We start from the raw sequence: 26531 nt of genomic DNA, 5'->3' as shown, positions 1-26531 counted from the left end.
TAATAAAAATGTCATAAATCTTTCCCCCAATTTGTAGATGCTATAACTTTTGCGCAAACCAATCAATATACGCTTATTGTGATTTTTATTACCAAAAATATGTATAAGAATACACTTCGGCCAAAACTGAGGAAAAAATGTGCGTTTTTAAAAAAAATTGGGGATATTTATTATAGCAAAGAGTACAAAATATTGTGTTTTTTTCAAAATAGTCGCTCTTTTTTTTTGTTTATAGCACAAAAAATAAAAAACGCAGAGATGAGAAAATACCGCCAACCGAAAGCTCTATTTGTGGGGAAAAAAAGCATGTAAATTTTGTTTGGGTACAACGTCGCATGACCGCGCAATTGTCAGTTAAAGTGACGCAGTGCCGCCGTATATCGCAAAAAATGGCGCGGTCATTGAGCAGCCAAATCTTCCGGGGCTGAAGTGGTTAAGTATCGCAGTCTTTAGTTGCACTTTAACTAAACAGGCTAGGTAAATTCTCCTCACTGTATCTAGGAAAAGTATACAATAAATTAACAGTGTTACAAATTAGCATTCAAATTGAGAATATTGGATGGCATAATATATGGCTTTTTCAAAAACAAATTAATCATAATTAATGATGTATATATCTATCTCAGCTTAACAGAATCAAAAAGTCAAGACGAAGCAAGGATGAACATATTAAGGAGACAAATCATTTTAAAAGGCCTCTGGTAGAGCACAGATTTTTGGATTCAAGTGAGATAACGGATTTTGAAAAAGTAAGTTCAGTTGGTATAATATTTCGGGATAACGACATAGGCTTGTGCTGTGTTTGAGCTTTACAACGTGTCTTTTCTGTTAAAAACCTTTTCTTCAGGTAAATGGAAATGCCAGACTAGAACCTGCACCTGATAATGAAAGCCATCTACGTTATCTTGCTGATGCTCACAGCAAGCAAATCAATGATATTTTATCACAAAATAAACTTTTGGAGAAACAAAGAGATGGTATGTTTTGGTATTTTTATCTCTTTTTTTTTATGTTTTCACTTTGTTAGTATTATATAAACAGTATGTACTGGTATGTATGAAGAAGTCTACAAATTGGTTATTAACACATACAGTATTCATATTTTTATTCTTATGTTATTTGTGCCGCCCAATCGGCGTATAGATTTGTTATATATAATACTGTTTCTCTTAACCATTTTCTATGGATGTTATGTTTGTTTACATGCTGCCATCTAGTGACCTTTTGTGATAATGCACAGTTTCTGTATTTTCTTTGTCTGATCTATTACACACTTCCTTTCTGTGTAATGCTCCACCCCTTCTTCCTGACTGACTTCTTCCTGTCTGTGGAGACTGCTTACAGGCCACATGTAACAAGGGCACATGTATTCTGCATAGTAAGCTACAGACAGTATCATCTTTTGACCGCACAATACTACATCGTGTTCATCTGCTGTAACCTGTCATCTGTTGTATTCTGATGTTCGGATTAAAGCAACTTTTAACTGTGAATAGAATCGGTAATGGTGAGTTCAAGCTATCTGATAAGGATTGTCCTCAGTGATTAGATCTGCTTAAACAGGCCAGGCATAGAGGTCTCACAAGGGATAAATCGCTTCACAACAATCAGAGTCAGAATATGAGCATTAATTAGCATAATTAACATGATATTAGTCATTGGCTAATTGCACTGCTAGATAGACTGGCCATAGACAGTCAAATGTACAGTTAGGGCCCTTTCACACGGGTGGACCGTTTAGGTCCACCTGCCAGTTTTTTAGGCGGACCTGAACAGGCGCTCCCTGCTCCTCCTATGGAGCCACGGATGTCAGCGGTGACATGCCCGCTGACATCCGACCCACTCTGATCCGCCAAAGTGTGACCGAGGAAAACCCTACTTTTTCTTCCGTCTGGCAGATTGGATCGGGTGACAAAGGAATCTATAGTCTGTCGTCATCCGACCCCCCATAGGGGAGAGTGGCGCTCTGACAGGTCGGTTTAGCGGGGATCGTCAGAGCGATCCCCGCTGAGCAAAGCGAAGCCAGCACAGGGATCTGCCCCGTGTGAAAAGGCCCTAATAGTTCAACTATGATATAATCTTTTATTATTATTTTTTAAAGATTGTTGTCTGAATAGCTTTGAGTGCACATGTTGATGCATGGAAATAACACCCTCATTGTTGGCCTTATCTTGGGGGAACAGCAGTGTGGGCAATTCTGTTATACTGGTGGAAACACCCAGAATGTCTGCATTAAAGTGGTTGAAAACCTCAGACATGAAATATGAACATTGAATATCCCTCTATAGTGTGTACTTGTCTCAATTAAGAGCTGTAAGTGCCATTTCTGTCTGCTGCTTTCTTCTTCTGCTATCAGCATGAATCACTTCTGACAAGTTTTCTTGACACCAAGAGAAAAAAGGTGACAGAGGGATCTCTAGCTGATTGACAGTCTCAGCTCTGTTTCTGTGGGGTGTGTGAAGGGGGATGTGTCCCTCAGCTCATAGAGCAATCCTCGCTGAGCTCTGCAGTATGTAATTTCAGCTATCTGCCACCTTTTTCTGACAGCTCAAACAGCTTTATTAAATCTGGATTTTGAATGGCTGTAGAGAAGAGGAGCCCGCAGATAAACAGGTTCAACTTATGTAGGAGGAATTGTTTCATCTCTCTTTATCAAGCCAGTTCACTGACTATATGTAAGGGGTTAAAAATACTTTAGTTTTAACATAATACCCATTAATTCTTCATGAATTCCAAGACATCATAGTGACTTTTTTTTCCAAAGAAAACCATATTTGTTGCTTTGATATGGCACTCAATGCCTAGGCCTAGGGCAGCACTTTGCAGGGGGGCAGCACGGAAAGAGTTCCCGCCGGCTTGAGCTACACTGTAAATGTAGCGCCAGTCTTATGGGGTAGACTGGGCTGAGAGACAAATTAGACTAGCGCCCCCATAATGCGAATAAAAGGAAAAAATTGCACATTCCTTGCAAAGAAAAAACGAAAATAGAGCAGCAACTAAAAATGTTATACAATCGCGCTGTGTGAATGAATAATGTGTCTAGTCACAAAACATATGCGTAAATAATGGAAATAAGCAAGTGCAAATGACCAAAAAATATGCGTCTGCACTGCTTCCGGTATGCGGGTGGCTAGCAACTGTGGAGGGGGGGCGGTGCTTCTAATTTTGACTGTCCTATCATTCTGGACCACAAACCTTCCTCACTGTGCTATATGTTTTCTGCTTAGCCATTGGCATGGTTATATCTTCTTAGTCCTCTCCATAAAATTATCAGAAATGTGTGCTTAACCCCTTAACGCCTGCCGCACGACTATTTACGTCCGCAAAATGGCACGGACAGGCAGAAGGGCGTATATATACGTCCTTGCCTTCTAGCGGGTGGGGGGTCCGATCGGGACCCCCCCTGCTGCGTGCGGCGAGCGGATTCCCGCGGGGAGCGATCCGGGACGACGGCACGGCTATTCGTTTATAGCAGCTCCGTCGCGATCTCTCCCCGGAGCTGAAGAACGGGGAGAGCCGTGTGTAAACACGGCTTCCCCGTGCTTCACTGTGGCGGCGTATCGATCGAGTGATCCTTTTTATAGGGAGACTCGATCGATGACATCAGTCCTACAGCCACACCCCCCTACAGTTGTAAACACACACTAGGTGTACCCCAACTCCTACAGCGCCCCCTGTGGTTAACTCCCAAACCGCAACTGTCATTTTCACAATAAACAATGCAATTTAAATGCATTTTTTGCTGTGAAAATGACAATGGTCCCAAAAATGTATCAAAATTGTCCGAAGTGTCCGCCATAATGTCGACGCCAATAGTAGTAAAAAAAAAATAATTATTAAAAATGCAAAAAAACTATCCCCTATTTTGTAAACGCTATAAATTTTGCGCAAACCAATCGATAAACACTTATTGCGATTTTTTTTACCAAAAATAGGTAGAAGAATACGTATCGGCCTAAACTGAGGAAAAAATGTTTTTTTATATATGTTTTTGGGGGATATTTATTATAACAAAAAGTAAAAAATATTGCATTTTTTTCAAAATTGTCGCTCTATTTTTGTTTATAGCGCAAAAAATAAAAACCGCAGAGGTGATCAAATACCACCAAAAGAAAGCTCTATTTGTGGGGAAAAAAGGACGCCAATTTTGTTTAGGAGCCACGTCGCACGACCGCGCAATTGTCTGTTAAAGCGACGCAGTGCCGAATTGTAAAAACGCCTTTGGGCATTTAGCAGCATATTGGTCCGGGGCTTAAGTGGTTAAAGTAGAACTATAGGCAACACTTTTTTTTTCCATTTTGGATAGAGTAAGGGAGTGTTATAGCCCCTGTCAGTTTATTTTTTACCAGCCCTGTGCATTGCAGAGATTTCCCTTCACTTCCTGCCCCATTGCCAAACAGGAAGTGAGAGGAAATCTATGCAAATTAAGGGAATCCATTGACCGCCCGCCCCCCCCCGCCCTCAGAACTAGTGTCCCCACTCAAAAATTTAAGGGTGGGTCTTAAACAGAAAGGGGTGTGGTCTTGACAGGAAGGGGTGGGTCATATTTAAATTAAGGGGTGCACGAGTTTAGTCAAGCCTAGGGCAGCACAAAACCTAAATACACTACTGATGGCACAAATGCTTATTTTTTCTAATCAGAAGAAACAGGTAAAGCAGTGAGTTCAGATACCACCCCTACACTTTTCCTTAACTCTGCTTACCTGCAGGATAAAAAAAGGAACTATGACTTTGAGTTCCCAATTAGGCAATGACTCTATCTTCATCCTCATAGTGCATGTGCCTGCTAACTGGTTAATCAGACACCTAGCATAGCATTGTGGGAGAAAGGAGAATCACATGCTTCCCATACCCTGAAGTACTGGATATTTCTTTTCACTCCTAGTGGTTGAACCATGTGAAAGGGGAGCAAAAGCAAGATATGTTTATTCAACACTGGGGGGAATGTTGCCTCAGCAGTTAGGAGAACCTGTTGCTTGGCTTTGTATGAGAAAGCACAGGTTCCTTTTAAGCTGAAGCTATTGTTCCCCTACTATTATTGTCCTCAATTAGTCCTAGTTTTACTAGAATAATCAGTATATTTTGGTATATTTGAATATGCAGATTAGCACTTACTATTGGTTTACCAAACCTCTGCATTGTTTCTCGATATTAATAGCCCTTGAGTAGACAAGAGTTACCATGGTATTAATCTGTGTTGTGGGTGCTTTCATGCAAGCAACTCATGATATCATTATGTATCATAGATTCTAGTCAGTAACTGAATGGTAAGAAAAACATTATTAATAATATTTCAAGAATATTAACAAGCATCTAAACTACATCTTGTTTAGCAGTTAATCTAATGTACAGTACTGTACAAAAGCTTTAGGCATGGGAGAAGAAATGCTGTAAAGTAAGAATTCTGGGCCAGATTCACGTAGGTGAGCGGCAGCAGAACGTATCTTAGATACGTTACACCGCCGCAAGTTTTCATCGCAAGTGCCTGATTCACAAAGCACTTGCGATGAAAACTACGCTGGCAGCCTCCGGCGCAAGGCGGGCCAATTCAAATGGGCGTGTGCCATTTAAATTAGGCGCACTCCCGCGCCGGACCTACTGCGCATGCTCAGTTTCGCAATTCCCGTCGTGCTTTGCGCGCCGTGGCGTAATTTTTTCGAACGGCGACGCGCGTAGCGTACTTTCGTATTCCCAGACGTGTTACGCAAAAGACGTTAAATTTTAATCTCTTTGGTGAATCTGGCCCATATATTTTAACTCTTTATTTTCTATCACTTTACAAAATGAGCAAACAAAAATCTAAATCAAATCAGTTTTTGGTTTGACTACACTTGCACAAAGTCAGGGATTTTGGAGGATTAAGACTAGTACATACTACTAGTTTTTTTTCCGTTCAACCCAGCAGGCTGAACGAAAAAAACAAACTGACAGCTCAGGTCTGATCCGCTACACTAACTATGCAATGTTAGTACATCGATCTCCCCCACTGTCCTTTTGTGTTCTGACAGGGGGAGGGCCCCCCCACCAGAACACTCCGATCAATGCTGTCAGCCAGTGGATGAGAACGGTGAAAGCAAGTCAGTCGGCAGACCTATTTCCATCATGCCCCTTCGACAGATTCTGTTGGACCGATGCCACCATACATTCGGCTTGTGTGTACTAAGCTTTAGAGTCAGGTGTATGATGAACCAATTCTACCAAACAGTTGCTAATGATCATCAATTTCATATGTAGGTTGAAACACATTCCTTATCTGAAACAGAAACGGCTGTGTAGGAGTCTTAAAACTTGGTAGGAACAGCCAAACTCTGTTACTATGGTGAGATTGTGGAAGACAGTTTCATGTCACAGGTCAAACTTTATTGCAAGACTGAGCACAGAAACAAGACACAGGGTAGTTATACTGCATGAGCAATGTCTCCCAGGCAAAGATTTCAAAGCAGACTGGGGTTTCAAGGTTTGCTGTTCAAGCTCTTTTGTGGTGGATGTTTCTAGCAAGTTTGGGGCTGCATTTCTGCAAATGTAGTTGGAGACTTGGTCAGGATTAATGGTGTCCTCAATGCTGAGAAATACAGGCAGATACTTATCCATCATTCCATACCATCAGGAAGGCATGTGATTGGCCCCAAATGTATTCTGTAGGAAGAAAATGATCCAGACATACAGCTAATGTCATTAAGAACTATCTTCAGCATAAGGAATAAGGCGTCCTGGAAGTGATGGTTTGGCCCCCACAGAACCCTGATCTCAACATCATCAAGTCTGTCTGGGATTACATGAAAAGACAGAAGTTTCTGAGGTAGACAATTTCCACAGAACATCTGGGGTTGGTTCTCCAAGATGTTTGCAACAACCTCCCTGCCGAGTTCCTTTATAACCTTTGTGCAAGTGTACCTAGAAGAATTAATGCTGTTTTGAAAGCAAAGGTTGATCACAAATATTGATTTGATTTGGATTTCTCTTCTGTTCATTTACTTTACATTTTGTTAATTGATTAAAGAAAACTTTTAACACTTCTGTTTCTGAAAACATTGTTAATTTACAGCATTTTTTCACACCTGCCTAAAACGTCATTCAAAGTAGTGTAGATCTCAGTAGTGGTATGCTCTGTATTCGATTGCACAGCCGGTAGGCTTCAAGCTGTAAAATGTCACTTTCATAGAATTGCAATTGGAATAGTATGCATAGAGGTGATGACAACAATACTGTAGTTTGATTTAATGTTAGATTGCATGACTAATCACATGGTTTAGGTTTGTGAATATAAATGTTTTGGAAGGTGATGGTCAGCACGTATTCACGTATTCAGAACAAGTAGTAAAATGAAATTTAAAACAAGCCTTCTGCATATGTAAGTATTGTGGAAAATGTAATTTTCACAGCAGGTTCTTCTGCTCTGCCTTCTCTGGCCATTGCAAGGTGTCAAGGCTAGCTGTCACTCCTAGTCCTCACTGCTTTCCAATTTTGTCCATTTCATTTCACCCTTCACTTCAAAATTATAAACATTGGGCCAGATTCACGTAGAGCGGCGCATATATAGACCGGCGTAGCGCATCTCATTTACGTTACGCCGACTCAATTTAAAGACGCAAGTACCGTATCCACAGAGTATTTGCGCCCAAATTTGCGCCAGCGTAACGTAAATTCCGTAAGGCGGGGTAATTGAAAGTGGGAAGGAAGTGGGCTTGCTCCATTGAAATGAGCCGTGACCCCATGCAAATGAAGGGCCGGCCGGACTGCGCATGCGCGCATGATCCTGCACCTCACTGCGCATGCTCAGAACTCGGCCCGGCGCAATCAGTGAGATAGGAACTAGGCCCGGCGTACTTAGTGTGCGGGAGAAGGAGAAGGAAATTCTGTCCAGGGCCATCACCCTATATGGCCATGAGAGCCGGGACACCACCCCGCGCAGGAAGAAGCAGATCCTACAGGACATTGTAGATGATATTAATGTGTTGGGGGGGGAGACGAGGACCGTCAGTGGGATCACCAAAAAGATCAACGATCTGAGGCGCGTGGTCCGTGGGAAGCTGGCCAAGCTAACAGCACATGGGCAATGGAGGGGGACCACCTTGCACCATAAGGCTGACTGCTGAGGAGCGTGCGGTGGCCCAGTGCTTCCACAGCCAGCAAGTGGTGGGCCTGCCTGGCTTTGACTTTTTCTTTTTCTATCTGGTGTGTAGCATGTGTGGGGGGGGGAGGGAATATGTGACAAGTGTGTGGATCCTCCAACCTGTGTATGTTTTGTGTCATGCACAGATGGCCAGGAGGGTGCGGGGCCATCTGGCCAGTCTGCACCATCCCCCGGACATCAGGCTGCTGAAGACCCCCAGGAAAGCCAGGAGTCCTCAGGGGAGGGGAGTGGCCACAGCTCACCTCATGAGGAGGATGAGGAGGAGGAGGTTGAGGGGGGGAGGGGGAGGTCACCAGTGCCAATGAGGTACTTGGAGGATGGACGTTCCCCCTGTGTCTGGCAACAGTCAGGCCTCCATCAGGGGTAGCCCCTCCCACTCCTCCCCCAACAGGCCCCCCCCCCAAGGGGCTCCCCTTCTCCCAGGCCACAAGCCTCATCTGGAGGCAGGAAGGCCACCTGGAAGACCAGGGGGGTGTCAGACTTTCTGCCTGCTAATCTTAGGAGGGACCAGGCCCTTCAGACCCGCCATCTGGGTCAGGTCACCCAGACTTTGGCCCAGATGGAGGAGAGCCTGGCCTCCATAAAGGACTCAGTGAATGACGTGAGCTGTAACTCCCTGGCATTCATAAACTGTTTTAATAAAATGCAGACCACCACAGCAGGCGTGGGTCAGGAGGTGCATGCCCTGACCCAGGCAGTCCAGGCCAATACGGCAGCCCTGAATGTTGGCCTCACCAGGATAGCCGTGGCCTTGGAGGGCAGGCCGGCAGGTGGGCAGAGACCAGGGGAGGCTCCTCCTTCCCCTGATTCCCTCCCCATGAGTCTCCCCTGAGGGGCCGGGGCCGTGGCCGGCCCAGGCGTGGGTCACGCCAACGACGTTGATTTGTGGTGTACTTTTGTTTTCAGTGTTTTATTAATTTTTGTTTTGTTTTTACTGTGATTCTGATTTGTTTTATGTTTGTGAATGATGTATGAATGTGGGGGTGACATTCCTGCCGGAAAAGGGGTGTCACTCTCATTTGTGGTGGAGAAGGGTTCCCCAGGACCAGGGAGAAGTGATCCCAGGTCCGTGTGAATGGTGTATGAATGTACAGTGACATAATTGTAGCCTTGGCGTGGCGTTGCTGCTCCCTAGTACCGTGCAGTGTACTTTGGTCTAATCCAATTTGATGAGGATGTGGGGTGTGTGTGCTAGGGACCACAGTGGTGTGCATGCATGCATTCTACTTGTGCCATGATTAATGTGTGGGTTTAACATGCAAAGATGCCTTCTGCAAGGCGTCTCCTGACTGTTGCTCCCTCAGAAGACGGGGTACCCTCGGACATGGGGGGATTGTCTGGTTCGGGGGTCAGGTCATCACGTAGCTCAATCTCCAGGCCCCTTCTCACGACGAAGTTGTGCAGCATGCAATATGCCTCGATGATCTGGCACACAAAGTTTGGGGAATACAACAGGGTACACCCAGACTTATCCAGGCATCGGAAACGGGACTTCAGGAGGCCAAAGCTACGTTCCACCACTCCACGGGTACGTGCGTGTGCTTCATTGTATCTTTCCTCTCCTGGGGTTTCAGGATTCCGAAATGGAGTCATGAGATGGGGTCCAAGTGCATATGCAGAGTCACCTGGAAGGGAAAAGACAGGAGGATGTTAGTCGTGCATGTGCCCCTCGTGATGTCTGCATCATGGGGGGGGGACAGTCATGCCTGACACCCATGTCACTTTCCAACCAGCCAGCTGTCCCCATACACGTTCTGTTCAAATTCTGTTGGGATGTGGCTCTGACGGTATATGTAGCTGTCATGGCTGGATCCTGGGTGTTTGGCACGGACGTGCCATATGAGGTATTGGGCATCGGCTATCACCTGTACGTTGATGGAATGCCAATGCTTCCGATTGCGGTATATGTGCTCTGTCTCACGGGGGGGGGCTGTAGTGCCACATGTGTGCAATCAATGGCCCCCACGGTGCGTGGGAATTGTGCAATTCTGTAGAAATCACGCATTGTCTTCAGCCGCAGGTCCTCCTGGGTGGGTTTGATGATTTGGTTGGCCATGCGTCTGAGGATTGCGGGCACAACCTGGTGCACACATCTGCTAATAGAGTATTGGGACATCCCAGCCACAGCTCCACGTGTGCGCTGAAAAGAGCCACTGGCAAGGAAATGCAGTGTTGCCAGTACCTTGACCAGTGGCTCCACTGCATGTGAGCGTTTTGTTGGGCTGGTGATGTCATCTTTCAGGGTTGTGGTTAATTCCACGATGGCTTCAGGGCTGAATCTGAAGATGCAAAACACCTCAGAAGCAGCCATGCCAAAGACGTTTATGCGCGGTCGGTATATCCTCTCCTGTGCCCTCCTTCTCCTCCTCCATTCCCTCCTCCTTCTGCGCGCCTCTAAAGCCACTAGTATAGCTATGACCATGGATGCCCCTGGCATGTTGGCATACAGATTGTTGTCCTGCAAGTGTGTGTGCTCAGATCGTCCCTAACGGTGTTGCTTTAGCTGACTTGCACACGTCTGGTGCAAAGTTAAGCCTGCTTTTATAAGGGGTAACTTTAGACCGGACATACAGCTGATGCGCACAGCGCGTAGCCTGCGCCGCACAAACATACTTTTGTGGATCGCCGTATCTCCCTCATTTGCATATTTGGCTAGCAAAACAATGGTGCGTCTAGCGTATTTTTGCGCCCCAAGATGCGCTGGTGTAATCTTTTTACGTTGGTCGGAAATAGCTAGTTTTCGGGCGTATCTCGTTTTGGGGATACGGCACATAGATACGCACGGCGCATATTTACACTTACGCCGCGCATCTCGAGATACGCCGGCGTAAGTGCTTTGTGAATCTGGCCCATTGTTTCTACCTTTTTTCGAAAATTGTGGATATAAAACACCTTATTCACATGGGTAATATACCCAGCCTTGCGCTGGAATGAACGCATTTTTATGCACAAACACCAAGCATGGACCATCCACTACAATTCTAACATATATTATTCACAGACAAATTTTGTCTCAGTGACTCTACTTAAAATAAAACAACCTGATAAATACACACATGCATATACCGTATACTGGTGCTGAATAATGAATGTAACCTGACTAATTTCAGATATAGTGCAGAGGTTGAATGAAATATCTGCTCAGAGCCGGAATACAGGTTATCTTGAAAAAATGATAAGACATTTGAATGCTCAAGAACAAAAGAATGAACAACTCCTAAGTACCATGAAACAACAAATAGACCTCCTGCAAGTTGAATCAATGTAAGGATATTACGTTTTTTATTTCAAACTAGCTAATAGCATTTTGTTACATGATCATGATCTACCTTTCTAGACATACAGTACCAACATAAGTATAAAATAAAATAAAATAAAATTGTACAAATATATTTCACATGGGACTAAACATTAGTGCGGTATGGCTGCCTTTGTTATGATACCTAAAACCTCGTACACACACACACGTTTTTTTCGGGCAGAAACAGCGAGAAAACTGCTGGCAGAGCTTTCTTGCCGAGTAAACCGTGCGTGTGTACGAGGCTTTGAGGTTTCTCGTCAAGGAAACTGCTCAGAATCTAGACGAGAAAAATAGAGAACCTGCTCTCTATTTTCTTGTTGTGATTCTTGGCAGTGTTTTCCTGCTGGGAAAACCGAGCGTCTGTATACTTACCTGTCGTCATGGAAACCGGTGCATGCTCGAAGGCATAAGTAGGGTGTAGCAAGATGGCGGCGACGGCATTGAATGTGCATGCTCGTCGTAGTCGATGACATCACCACGTTCGTGCCATTCAAAAGAACGGCAGTTCAAAGGACGCCAATTTTGTTTGAGAGCCACGTCGCATGACCACGCAATTGTCAGTTAAAGCGACGCAGTGCCGAATCGCAAAAAGGGGCAAGGTTCTTAACCTGCATAATGGTCCGGGTCTTAAGTGGTTAAAGCACATCTGGCCAGTACTAAAACTGTAAAGGGGGGGGGGGGGGGGACATTGTTTTAATGCAGGTCTGTGGATAAAATATTGGATGTGCACTAATTGACTTTTTTTGGATGCACTTTGCTTATTTATTTATTATTTGTACTGTGCTGGCTTCTGTCACACAACACTCACAGCACCCTGCCTCTAAATAATGGTACTTTTGTTCATGGTAGGTTGCAGCAGTATCCACAAAGAAATCCACTTTGCAAAAAAACTTACATATAGAACTGCTACATTAGCCATGTCGAAATTTAATGTTACTACAAATTATTTTTCAATTTCAGTCTGCAGCAAGCTCCAATTTTCTTCAGGAACGAAGAAATGCAATTGTTACTTTCTAGCAGCTATAGCATCTGCGAGTGTCCTGTACTCTTTTATTGTATACTGTCAAAAAGGGTACCATTTTATGGGAGCAGGGTGCTATGAGGTGTTGTGTCACAGAAGCCTGTCCAGTGCCTTTCCCAAAATGATACAAAAACAAGGAAGGGTTTGTCTCCGACTTATAATAGAACATTTTTGTGTGTACTTATGAGCTACCATCACATGCCCCAGACAACATTTGGTTTTGCTAATTACAGGAAAAGAGGAATTATAAGCAGACACAGTCAATCCCCAGGCTCTCGAAAAGCAGAAAAAGGCCCACCCTCCTTTCAGCAGCATTTTGTTCCATTTTATGGACGAGGAAATTTATCTTCTGAAATTAAGTAAGTAAAAAAAAAAACTTGATTTATGTTTCCCTTTCTTTTTTAATAATATACAATACTGCCACATTACACTAGTGAATATTGTACACAAATTAATACATGTTTAAAGTAAAAAAATGTAGGAAAACCACAGTTTTTCTAGCTTTTCTAAAAATGTAAGCAGTTCCAGTTCATTGGTTCATCTGACGTGGCATAAAGGTGCGGTAATCTTCCAAGAAAGGTTGCAAAATATGAAAAAATTTATAGATTTCAGAATTATAAAATAACGCAGGAACAAAATATTGGGTTAATAAATTACAGATTGTCTGTAGCAGTGGATACAAGTAAATTAAAAGTTGATGCAAACAAGCATCCCAACCTTTTTGATGACTTGCAAACCCTGTCTGTATAAAAGCAGTGTTGGAACAAGCTGCAGTACTACAACCTCCAAAGCATTTTTTGGACAGTATTGTAACACAGGAAGTATATTATTGCTCTCATTATGGTGAGAAACTGGCAAATTAAAAATAGAATTTAACAAAGAAAGCCAAAGTGTCAATGTTTGTAGCTTCCTATATCAAAGCGCACTGGAACGGAAACTAGAGGAAATTCAACAACTTGGCTGACAGACCCAAAGCCACAACAGATTCAGAAGACTGGTTTCTACGAGTCAACAGCTTACATGATAGGACAGAGGACAGTAGCTTCAAGAACAGCTTAAAGTGGCACTAAACAAAATCGTTATTCTCCAAATATATTCTATACAAATCCACTATTTAATGGCCCTGTAATCCATTTTTCGTACTGTGTTTTTTTTTGCCTTTTTGTAACATATGCAGTAAGCACCCAAACCTTTTTTTTTTACACCTTTGGAACGAACCTGTTGGCTATGTTCCTACATACAGTGGGGTCATGGAGAATGAATACAGCCACCCTCTAACAGGATAGAAAGCCGGATCACAGCAGTAAAAGAAAGGAGTTTGGAGAAGACTGGGAGCAATAGAAGGTATTTTTTTTAAATGTAAATAAATTTACTTAACGTGTAAGGTTACCTTTACAGAAAATCTGTAAGGTGAACTTACACTGGACACTTTTCCCATCAAACCTGGTCCCGCTAACCTGGAGTCTGTCAATCGTCTGTTCTGACACATCACATAACTGCTTTACCAGTCAGGGGATTTGAAATCCCTGCAACTTCCTCTCCTATTCGCCTGCGGTGACGGGCTACGTGGGTTCTCATTGGTTGGCGCCTCCCATATGATGGTTCAGACCAATTAGAATGCTCCTAAAGGTACCTCCTGATGAGGTACATTTAGGAGATTAAGTCAAGGAGATTTCTAAGCTCAGAACTGGTGAGGCGGCTTTACGATATCTCCTAGTGGGAGATCGTAGGGCTCCAGGTCAGCGTCAGTGAGTGCGACAAACTACAGTAACGTGATCGACCAAGTGTAACCTCTATAGTACCAGTCAGTAAAGTTGTGTCTCTATCCAGAAATCAAAGGAAAAATCTTCTGAGGTAGTTTGTCACGAGCAAAACCTTACAATTATCTTTAAAACGAGGATAAAGGCCAATTGTTGGGCCAACAATACACCAGAAGAGTAAAAAATAAAAAATTTAAGATATAAAGAGAGAGAAACGAGGAAGGAGAATAAGAAACAGGGAAAGAAGAAAAACAAGGCAAGAGAAAAAAAGAATGATAGCCCGTCCGTCCAGAATCCCATCCAGCCATCGAACCGGTATCAGCCTCGGTTGTACAAGCAGGGCCGCTGATAGGCCAGTACAACTGGCCCTGTTGTACTGGGCCCGGCTACAGGGGGGCCCGGCAAACCTCCACAGAGAACTAATTAATGTAGGGGGAAAAAAACAAACCTCCACAGCCCTGATCGAACATCGTTATCCAGGAGGACCCCATCCACCACCCTCCCCCTCATTGCTTTTTACGTTTTTATTTTTTATTTAAATAGTATACTACCTTCCGTGTTCCGTTCGTGTAGGTTGCAGCTGGAAGGGACTATTTTCTATATGGGTGCGGAAGAATGTCTCTTCTCCATTCTGCGCCCGCTCCCAATGCTGGCTCAAGTCCCGGCCAGCATGTTCTTCCCTGGCGCCGCCCACGCAACCCTCCCAGACCTCTGCACTGTAACTATGATGCTTGTAGGTGGTGACAGGGGGAGGTACTGTTTCTTCTATTTCGGGCGCAGAAGAATGTCTCTTCTGTGCCCGCTCCTCATGCTGGCTCAAGCCCCAGCCAGCAAGTACTCTACTATGCTTTCTCTTTCGCCGCGGATTGATTTCTCTCCCTCCGCGTGGGAGAAGGAGTGAGGCGAGAAGAAGAAGCAGCTTACATCTGTCAGGAATAGTTTGTGGACAGTCCAGGCAGGGAGGAAGTGACTCCCGGCTAACACAGGTGTGTGTGCTTGCTTGCTTGGGGGAGTGTGAAACAGAAATCAAGATCTACTACTACTGCAGCAACCAGCATCTATACATTATGGCATTGGTGGCATGAGTGGCACTGTCTGCAGGTAGCACATGCATTACTGCCCATAACGCATGTGCTCCCTGCACAATATGGCATTGGCAGCATGGCATGGTGGCACTGTCTACAGCACAATATTGTATTGGAGGCACGGGTGGCACTGTCTGCAGGTAGCACATGCGTTACTGCCCATAACACATGTGCTGCCTGCAGCAACAGTGCCACTCATGCCGCCAATGCCATAATGTGCTGCAGACAGTGCCACCCATGCCACCAATGCCATATTGTGCTGCAGACAGTGCCACCCATGCCGCCAATGCCATATTGTGCTGCAGAGACAGTGCCACCCATGCTGCCAGTGCCGTAATGTGCTGCAGAGACAGTGCCACCCATGCCACCAATGCCATATTGTGCTGCAGACAGTGCCACCCATGCCACCAATGCCATATTGTGCTGCAGACAGTGCAACCCATGCCGTCAATGGCATTATGCCATTGGCAGCCTAGGTGGCACTGTCTCTGCAGGCAACACAGGCGTTTTGGCATTAGTGTCATGGCTGGCACTGTCTGCAGCACATTATGGCATTGGAGGCATGGATGAGAAAAATAATCATCACTTGTAGACAAACCTGCACGTTGTTTCAAGACGGGGTCTGGGGAGGGGTCAGGGGTGGGGCCGCATGATTTCTATCAGCGGCCCTGTGTCCAAGACCTGAAGATAAGAAAGCCAAAGGTCCATATCCTTTCAAATAGGGTTTGTTTGTCCTGCAGGAAACTGGCTAGTTTTTCACGTAACATGATCCAGGTAAGCTTTCGCCTCATGAGGGCTAAATCAATCACCAGGCTTTTCCAAGAGGTTTCCATGGCAATCTTTTCTGACAAGAACATGTCGTACAGGGGTGCCAACCTTTTAAAGAGCAAGGGCCACTTAAGCGACTTGGTAACCGGTCGCAGGCCACAATGAGCGGTTGGATGGCATGTCCGTGTCTGCTCTGCATATGCACAGCCCACGATACTTTTTAGTCGGTTTATTAAAAATTATAAAAATGTTTTTCTTAGTTGCAAAATTTACTGACAGAAACTAAGTAATTTTTCTCCTTCACTGATGGGCACTGATAGGCTGCACTGATGGGCACTGATGAGGTGGCACTTATGGACACTGATGAGGCGGCACTTATGGGCACTGATTAGGTGGCACTGATGAGGAGGCACGAATATGCTGCACTTATGGGCCCTAAAAGGTGGCACTGATATGTTGCACTGATGAGCACTGATAGGCGGCACTAATGGGTGGCACTGGTGGGCACTGGGCACAGGTAGGCGGCACTGGTGGGCACAGATTGGCAGCACTGGTGGGCATTGATGGGTGGCATTGATGGGCAGCAGTGATGAGCATTGATGCGCAGCAGTGATGGGCATTGATGGGCATCGCTAATAGCCAGCACTGACTGGCATCACTTGTGGGCACTGGTTACTGGCACTTTTGGGCACAGATTGATGGCAATTGTGGGCACTGGATGGCACTTATTGCTGGCAGTGGTGGGCAATCATTGCTGTCAGTGTGAGGAGAGAAAAGCCGATTACCGGCATCTCTGTGTTTACATGTGACCGGCTGTGATTGGTCACAGCCGATCACATGGTTAAAGAGCCGCGGTCGCGGCTCTTTACACAGATTGGGGTCGCGCCATGACTGTCGGAGGCCCGGGTGCGTAAGCATGAGAGCAGTGAAATGTTTTTCACGGTCTCATGCTTTCCAGCCTGGAGGACAGATATGTAAAAAATAAATAAATAAGTAACAAAAAATAATAATAAAAAAAATTGAAAATGCCCCTGTCCCCGATAGCTCGTGCTCAGAAGCGAACGCACACGTAAGTCCGCCCACGTATGTAAACGCTGTTCAAACCACATATGTGAGGTATCACCACGTGCGTTAGAGCGTGTGCAACAATTCTAGCACTAGACCTTCTCTGTCACTCTTAACTGGTAACCTGTAAACATTTTCAAAGCGTCGCCTATGGAGATTTTTAAGTAACAAAGTTTGGCGCCATTCCATAAGTGTGTGCAATTTTTAAGCGTGACATGTTAGGTATCTATTTACTCGGCGTAACATCATCTTTCATATTTTACAAAAAATTGGGCTAACTTTACTGTTTTGTTATTTTTTAATTTATGAAACCATTTTTTTTTCCAAAAAAATGGCATTTGAAAAATTATTTCGCAAATACCGTACAAGATAACAAGTAGCAATGACCGCCATATTTTTCCCTAGGGTGTCTGCTAAAAAACATATATAATGTTTGGGGGTTCTGAGTAATTTTCTAGCAAAAGAATGATGATTTGTACATGTAGGAGAGAAGTGCCAGAATAGGCCGGTATGGAGGTGGGTATAAAAGCCCTGTATTGAAGGGGTTAATGTTCAACTGCCCTGATGCTGCACATGTGATCAGTTATGACACCAACCATTGGATGGTTTGAAAGTTTGGTTAAGAGCACAACCAATGTGACAGAATGTAACTGTTTTTTGGAACTGTTAAATCGATGGGTTTACTTAAGCTTTAAACCTTATTCCCCTATCCAAAATGTAAAAAAAGCTTTATTTTGTTTTGTTTTTTTATAGCTTTTTTTCATCCCCAAAAGTTTTTGCATACTGAATCCTGTGTAGGCACTTTCCAGACTTTGGCTTGTAATGATTAAAATATTTAAATATTTTGTTTTTTATTTGCCTTAACCCTTATGTCATGATCACTTATTCCCACAAACAGTGCATTGCGCTTGACTTATCTTCAAAATGGAGGAAATGATCAGATGATCTTGGCGCATTTGCAAGACCTTTTGACTGAAGCACAGCTCATAGAACAAAAAGAAAAACATGCCCAATCAATGCGGAAGAAAAATAAAAGTAGGTTACATTCCTTTTCTATTACAAAAAGTAAAAACAAAAAGTACATAGTAAAACATTTTACATTATCTTTGGCACAATGCATTTTATATGGATATAAGAATTACACAATGGATTAACAATAATTTGACAGTTATTTATTCATGGAATAATGAATCAGATCATCACAGAGTGGGACTGTGGATATGAGAAAAAAGTGTAATACAATGCCACGTCCCGATAACTAGAATTGAAAAAGGATATACACACACATATATATATATATATATATATATATATATATATATATATAGATACATATATGTATAGAGCAGATAATGGACTTTGAAGGCGTAATGAGTTTAAAAATTTGATATTTATTTAGAAAATACAAAAATTAATTGAGAAACATAAATTACATAAATAAGGCCATTAGTAGGGCTGCGCATCGTATGACATTTCACCTTCTGAGAACTTCAAGTTTTTTTTTCAACTATATATGAAAAGTGGTTGCTAGTCTCCCACCCCTGTTGATCCCTTGTATTGTACCCATATGTAGTAGGTGGTCTGTCATGCCAATGTTTTAGTTATTTATGCATGCCTTTAGTTAGACTCTACAAGCTAAGCAGCTTTTGTTAAGGATTCCTATCACTTGTTCTGTCTCAATCTAAGAATGATAAGAAATAATATGCTAACTGAACAGTAGGCATATGAAAGGTGTTAATCATCATCCAGACATTTCTGTACTGCAACAGTTTATTCCATGCCCTTTTTTTGATAATTTGGTAACTTCTGAACACACCTGCTGACGAAGCTGTAATAGAAAATACAGGCTTTGGACTTCCTCTCATTTAGGGCTCAAATAGAATAGTTTTTTTTCCTGTTGGTTATTTTAATAAAGTAAGAATATTATTTTACATTGCAGTATGTGGAATTTCTTTTGCTCATCTTAAAAAATGTTGTTGTCCTTTACCTACATGTCCACAAACCATGACAATGGGTGCAACATAACCTCATAACCACTGACAGTCTGACGGTTGTAAATTGTAGTTGAACAATTTCCATATACATCAAATAACATAGCTGTGCCCCAGTAACACAATATCCTAAATAAAATGGATCTGACAATGAAATCTAATGAGGAAGCTCTGGCAAAACGCTTAAGAGCCCCTAACACATGACTCTTGTACCCACTCTTGGGACCTTTGCATGAGCCATGCTCTTTGACACCACCAGTGGGGTGGTTGAAAATTCCATGAACTGGGTGAGATTTTATTATTTTATTCTAGCATTTACACATCTCAGGTGTTGCTAGATGGACTCACAAGGGGAGATTTACTAAAACTGATGCACACAGAATCTGGTGTAGCTGTGTATAGTAAACAATCCGCTTCTTACTTCAGGTTGTTCAGTTATGCTTTGCCAATAAAACCTAGAAGCTGATTGGTTTTAGTAAATCTCCTCCAAAGTGTACATACACCATTATACACCTTATGAGGCACAGCCACTGCCAGTGTGTTTTCATTTGCTTGATGGCCTTTAAACTTTTGATGACTACTACGTGAGCTGGAGGCAACTTCCTGTGACACTATGCTACTACGCAGGAGTCCAAAAGTATTTGGATTGTTTGGATTCATCCATTTATTGTGACCCACATGGTTCCACATTTTGTTTTCTATACCAGTTCCAATTAATGGCTGATTTTTCTATTTAGCTTTGGTAATAAATGAGTTGGTTTGACTATCGTACAAAATTAAGGAGGAAGTAAACCCTGATGGGTGTTACTTCCTCTTTGTTTTCCTGCAAAGGTAAAGCATAATGGGCTACAATGCATCGCGCTCACGTTATGACCCGAGTTAGAAAGGGCACAAACTGATCGTGTGTGGGCCCTATCGGTCTTTTTTCCATTGGTGAAAGAAAATAGAACATATTTAAAAATTTTGGAACTCCATCGGAGAAAAATCCACGCATGCTCAGAATCAAGTCGACGCATGCTCAAAAGCATTGAACCTAATTTTTCCGGCTCGTCGTAGTGTTATACGTGACCGCATCCTGTGAATATTCTTATCTTAGCGTAATAACTCACGTTCAATGTTTTATTCACACGTATTGGCATACCATGTGTTGAATTCATTTAACTAATCATACACTTGATTGTTTAGTGTTGCGTGTTAGTTTCTAAGATTTGCTACTGTGCCAACCTGCATAATACAATATATTTATTGATGTTAATAGAATATATTTATTCATTCATCATTTGTAGATGGACAACTATGAACTCCGGTATTTTGTGGAATAGGACTGAGAATGCATTACAATGAATTATTAGGTATCATTATATCCAAGATATATCCAGGATATTGGGTTACTGGACCACAGCTGTGTTATTTGATGTCTATGACAGTTGTTCATTTGCTTAGATGTGTTTACAAAAGAATGTGGGGGCCCCATCTGTTTTATAGTGCATGTTTTTTTATTCAATAAATGTGTATATAATATACAGCTGATTCTCTTTTTTGTGAAACCTCTTTTGTATTAGTCATTTGCGGTATATTGAAGACATATAGTTTGATACTCAACCTCTCAATGGTATGAGAACAATATTTGCCGTGCAGAATTCATTTGACAGTCATCATTGCTGTCATTATAGAAATATTAAAATCTACACATTAATTGCCAATTTCAGTTTGCTTCTTGATTTGAATTTTGGTCCAATCACATAGATTTCTTTACCGTGTTCATTTACTAAAATTTTTCATGTTTTTAGAGGGACATGGTACTATGAAATGGCATTTGAATGAAAAATTAATTACACTTGAAATTGAAAATCAGCAATTAGAAGATGAACTCTTCAAACTTCAACTTCAAAGACAGAAGAATAACAGGATTCCCAAGACAACAAATGGAGGTACATTTATATTTTGGAAATACAATACAAAAAAAGACTCCTGGGCACACCCTAAAATCCCTAACTCTGATAAACAGTCTGTGCACATCCAATGAACTTTTTCAGTTCATAAACATATACTTTGATTAATCATGTGCAGTAACTAGACTCCAAATTTCAAACTGCCATGTAATTGTGTGACACATTCAAGTTAACCCTCACAGGTGTCCCAGTCTCAAGAGGAAACTCACCTCTTAAAATTAGACCCCAGTACTTAAAGCGGAGGTCCCACTTAAAAAAAGTGCCCGCGATGAGGCCAGCCGAAGCTGAGTAATCGCTCGGCTCTCGGCTGCCCCCGCCGCCATCCTCGGTGAGGGAATCAGAAAATGAAGCGTTGCGGCTTCACTTCCCGAATCCCTACTGCGCATGTGTGAGTCATGCTGCGCTTCTTCACTGGTCCCTGCTGTGTTCTGGGTTAGGCACCAGAAGTGGCGTAGTTCGCGAGGTGATCTATGCCAGGAAGTGGGAGCAAATACCTGTATTAGACAGGTATCTGCTCCCCCCTCCCCCCTAAAGGTGCCAAATGTGACCCCAGAGAAGGGGAGGGTTCCAAAAAGTTTTAATTTTTCTTTAACTGTTTGATTCACATCAGAATGCACCAAAACCTCAGTTAAAATCATAAACACATACAGACACAATTATTAAGACTTTTTAGATGCAGAACACTATACATCGCTGGTGGCCAACATGTGGCTCATTGGCTTTTTTGTGTGAAATTACAGTGTTTTCGGTCACATTGCAGAGTGACAGTGGGGTACTGGGTGCTCTGCATTTTGGCACCCAGTACTGAGATTAGTAGAAGTATAGTCCTGGTCTGATGCCATCACAAGCTTATCTACAGTGGCCATTATTAAAGTAGGACTAAATAAAAACTTTAAAAAAAAATGTTGGCTAAAAAATGAACTTTTAATCTGTCCCCCTGGTGGGTGGGGTTTACCTCATGGCCATCCAGCCAATCACAATCCTCCTGGCTGGTTGATAAGGGGGTCCTTCCCATTGACTGCATTGGTAGCCAATCACAGCTTAGTCCAGCCTCTTCCACCCTACTATTTAAGCAGAGAGAAGAGAAAAAAATTATTTGTGGGTTTTTATTTTACAAATTAGATTTAAATAGCCGCGTACTATAAAAGTTTCTAAAAATGCTCTGTTATACTGTTACAAGAACACTGTACCTCTCCTTCAGTTGGTTACTGATCTCTGTAATCTCTTTCAAAAAGCTCTTCCTCCACACTTTGCAGACACTACAAAACTTCAGATTTTCTGAGAGTTCCCTTACCAACCTTAGCAAAGTTAGTGGAAGAGCATATCAATAATATTAAGAAAAACAAGACATAATAATATTAAGAAAAACAATCAGTGTCCCTGATCATTTAAAGAAACAGCATTAATGTGACCCTAGTAAAATACAGTTGTCCATCCAAACAATAGAGGGGAAATGGAGAGGTGAAGATCCCCTTAAAAGAAGGTGAGTGTATTCACATGTTGGGAACACTGTATCAGAAGGGTCTGAACATTGGTTTTAATGTTAATAGTTTCTTAATGGGGCAATTATATGCTGCTGTCCTATTGTTCCCAGTTATAGATTTGGGGAAGCAAGTCAAAAGATATTACACCAGTTTTGTGTTTTTTATTAATGTTATGTTTCATTTTATGAGATATATATATATATATATATATATATATTTTAGTCTAATTCAATATTGCTGTGAGATGATTTCTATGTAGTTTATTCGTAGGGAATGAGTTTTGGGTGGGGGTCAAAGTTCTTCATAGTTCAGGAAAATGGCAATTTAAATGAAGCGATCTGTCACCATAGCAACCAATTTTTTATAATGTACTTCCTAGCCTCTGAACGGTGGTCAGAGGGCTTAAATTGGGTCTTTCTTATGTTCCAGCCCCTTTCCTATGAAAGTAAGAGAACCATATGCCTTTTTTCAGTGTGCACTGGAGGCTTGGAGTTGAGAGAGAGCTCACAGAGGGTTTGCAGCAAGAGATAGTTGTTGCTATACTATACAGTGCTACTGAACAATGTTTTATACAATCATATATACAGTCAGTGTGTGTTGGAAATTTGTAGTTAATAGGAAGAGTGTTACAGGAAGAGATATTTGCTGCTGTACTACACAGTGCAGAACAGCGATATACACAATGCAATATTACAGTTAATTGCAGTGTGTTGGGCTACAAAGTGTATACCCCCTCCCTGTGTTCACTGTGCTGTAGTTAGCTACGATACTGTGAGTTTCAGTTTGCTGTTCTACATATTATTGCGTACTGTGTTGACATTGCATAGACCCAATGTGTTATCAACATTTGTAGGCGCTGTTTTGCTGTTGACCTCACCCCATTGCAGTTTTTTTTTTATCATTAGTTAGGTTAGGTTAAAAAAAAACAAAAAAACAAAGGGTTGGAGTTTAGTTTTTTGGTGCTAAGGTTTGAAGTTTACTATTTTAGGGCTGGGGTGCGTTGTTTTTGGATAGAATTTTTTTAGGGAGGTCAGCAGCATTTAATGTTTCTAAAACAAGCAAGCCTGCCCTTTTTTGTAGAACATCACCCCACATTTGTGCAGTACAGTTTAGTGTACCAAATAATCACATTAATTGCACCAAAGCAGCACACTGTCAATCACCCTATTATGATAGTTGCTAATAATTTTAGGAAATCCCCTGTATTCATACAGTCAGACAGGCCTAAAAGAAGAGGCAGAGGTTCAGCAGGTGCAGGTATTAGTGGGGGGCGAACAGGTTCTGCATCTGAAAATGAAAAAATGCACTATTTAGAAGTGGTGCTGCAGAAGGTCCACTGATCACATTTCCAGATAGTGACTGGTCCCCGTCTCATGCCCAACATGCCACTGATCCTCAAATTTCTGAAAAAAGGAACAGAGGTAAAGGATGATTTCAAGTTGTTTTTCCAAACATAATCGACAAGCCCGGATACAAGCAGCAGTCACAGGTAGCACCTAAACCCTATGAATGCAGACTACTTGGGGTCCAGTAATACACTGGAGTAAATTTCATAAAACTGGAGAGTGCAAAATCTGGTGTAGCTGTGCATGGTAGCCAATCAGCTTCTAACTTCAGCTTGTTCAATTAAGCTTTGACATAAAAAAAAAGACTGGAAGTTGATTGGCTTCTATGCAGAGATTTTGCAGATTTTGCACTCTCCAACTGCATTTTAATTTTATGACAAAATCTGCCTGGTCTTGTTGTCTCCTGAATTGTGGCCTAGTAAAAGTGCTTACATTGCGTTTGTACAATATTTCTTGCTGTTGTGTCTGAGAAAAAAAAAACATTTTATTTTACAATAAAACCTGCCTGGTATTTCCTTTTGAAATTGTAATACAGTAAAACTGAATGCCTTCTGTGCCTTAAGCCCACCTTATTTATTTTATTTTTCTAAAATAATACAATCTGATTATGATTTCATAATGACCTTTTTGGTCTTACTCACTGAATCTGTAAGCTACTAAAGCAGTTTTTCATAGAGCACATCAAGTCTGTACTATATTTCTGTGATATTTCTGTAAAATAATACATTCTATTTTTTTTTTTTATCAAAATCTGCATGGTCTCTTTCTCTGAAACTTCAGATACTAAAACCGCATAGTGTGCATAGAGTGAAATAATACACTGTCATTTGGATTTCCTGATAAAAACATGCCTGGTTTCTCTCTCTGAAACAGTGGTCTAATATAGGGGTTTGTTTGTAAAATATTTATTGGTTGAATGTCACAAGCATTCATACAGGTTACACAAATTACCCCCCTTATTTTCAGTAAGAGATTAAATCCAAAATTAACCGGCCAAAATTATGTATATTTTCCCACTGAGGTATCTCAGAAAACGATACTACGTTAGAGCTGACAAGATGGAACTTAAAAGCATGGGTAAAAAATTTTATTCCAGAAAATACAGGTAAGATGTGTGCAATCTTCACAAATGTTTGTGACATTCACCCAACAAATGTTTTATAAATAGACCCCATAGTGTGCATTAAGCCTGTACAATCTTTATGACTTTTTTTTTTACTGTACAGTAATAAACTATCATTTTGATTTCTTAATTAAAACCTGCCTGATCTCTCCCTCTTAAATATTGGCCTACAGTAGCTGCTTGTTTAGTGTGCTTTAACTGTACATATTTTGTGCCTTTTTTCTTTGTGAATAAATGCACTCTAACTTTGATTTCTTAATTAAATCCTGCCTGGTCTCTCCCTATTAATCCTTATACTGCCAGGCCCAACACTCCACTTCTGACCTCAGGTGGCCAGACCATTTTTTTAAAATGGATTTTTATTGAATTTTAATAAAGCATACAAAACAAATTGGCACAGTGAGGCAATTACATAATCTAGCCATCATCCTAAATACAACAGCAAAATACTTGCATGAAATGCATATAAAATGGTGGGCAAACAATACGGGTATTCAATAACAAGAGGAACCTTATGGTGCCAAACTGTGTTCTTGAGAATTACACAAAAAGTTCAACATACAAATGAGAAAAAAAGGAACAAAGAACATCATAAGAAGTAAATAGTGTACGTTCCAATGATTCAAAGGGCAAAGAGAGAATCAGAAATGATATCTACCCCTCAAAAGGGTAATCTGAAGCTGATAGAGATGATAACTATATAAGTATAGATGGGCCTAATCAGGGATGGATGGATGACCAGATTGATGTAATGGTGAGCCTACACTGTTGCCAAGGTTCCTATCTACTGTGAAATTTATCAGAAGTGACATTCTTTATAAGCCATCAGTTGTTCATACCCAAAGATTATATTCATGTGCTGTGTAATCGTGGACACATTGGGGAAAAATTTGTATTTACATTTCTTAAGGATCATAGTGTGTGCTACAAAAAGGATATATAAATCAATCTGGGTCTCATCAAAGATGGGTATCTTTTCATGTGTGCGCTTAATAGTGCTTGTTCTACATTTGCTTTGATAAGTACACCTGTCACTCTTGATATCATTTTGAAAATGGCATTTCAATAGTTTCTAATATTCAAACAAGACCAAAGCATATGTTCGAGTGCCCCTACCTACCCACAGCCCCTCCAGCACAAGTGATTGTCTGTTTTAGAAAATGTAGCAATTGAGTACAGAGTCAGGTACCAGATGGATTTTTTGAGCTTTCTCTCAGTGGTTTATACGTTTTGAGAAAGAAAGGTTTAATGCAATGGCTTTCGGTCATTGTTCATCTAAAGAGAAATATTTAGATCCTTTTCCCACTTAAACATAGGAGAGGTTTATGGTTTTTCTGTTAAAAAAAACAAACATAGGAGAGGTTTTGGTAAATGTTGATTTTGATTTTAAAAGGTTATAAAATGGGAAAATTCCATTGATACTGGCTGAATGGCATTCCAGAAGGACCAGGCTAAGTCTGGGAGGTCAGAAATTGAATATTTGTTAGGGCATGCAGCCACT

The 26531-nt window shown here is 41.8% G+C and overlaps 1 protein-coding gene across 1 annotated transcript in view; it reads left to right on the top strand.

The window, feature by feature from the left end:
- Positions 1-614: 614 nt before the first annotated feature.
- LOC120927026 (coiled-coil domain-containing protein 17-like) overlaps positions 615-26531 on the top strand; it is a gene marked incomplete at its 5' end in the record, with an annotated part of 62430 nt that continues 36513 nt past the window's right edge. Inside the window, 6 exons of the mRNA XM_040337441.1 lie at positions 615-749; positions 848-977; positions 11245-11398; positions 12690-12815; positions 18033-18169; positions 20916-21056. Coding sequence (XP_040193375.1) covers positions 615-749; positions 848-977; positions 11245-11398; positions 12690-12815; positions 18033-18169; positions 20916-21056 — 823 coding nt within the window. The remainder of the gene's footprint in view (positions 750-847; positions 978-11244; positions 11399-12689; positions 12816-18032; positions 18170-20915; positions 21057-26531) is intronic.

The sequence above is a fragment of the Rana temporaria genome, chromosome 1, assembly GCF_905171775.1.
Source record: "Rana temporaria chromosome 1, aRanTem1.1, whole genome shotgun sequence".
NCBI classification, from domain to species: Eukaryota; Metazoa; Chordata; class Amphibia; order Anura; family Ranidae; genus Rana; species Rana temporaria.
The sequence above is the reverse complement of the archived record's forward strand: the minus strand, read 5'-3'. Positions and strand labels throughout refer to the sequence as shown.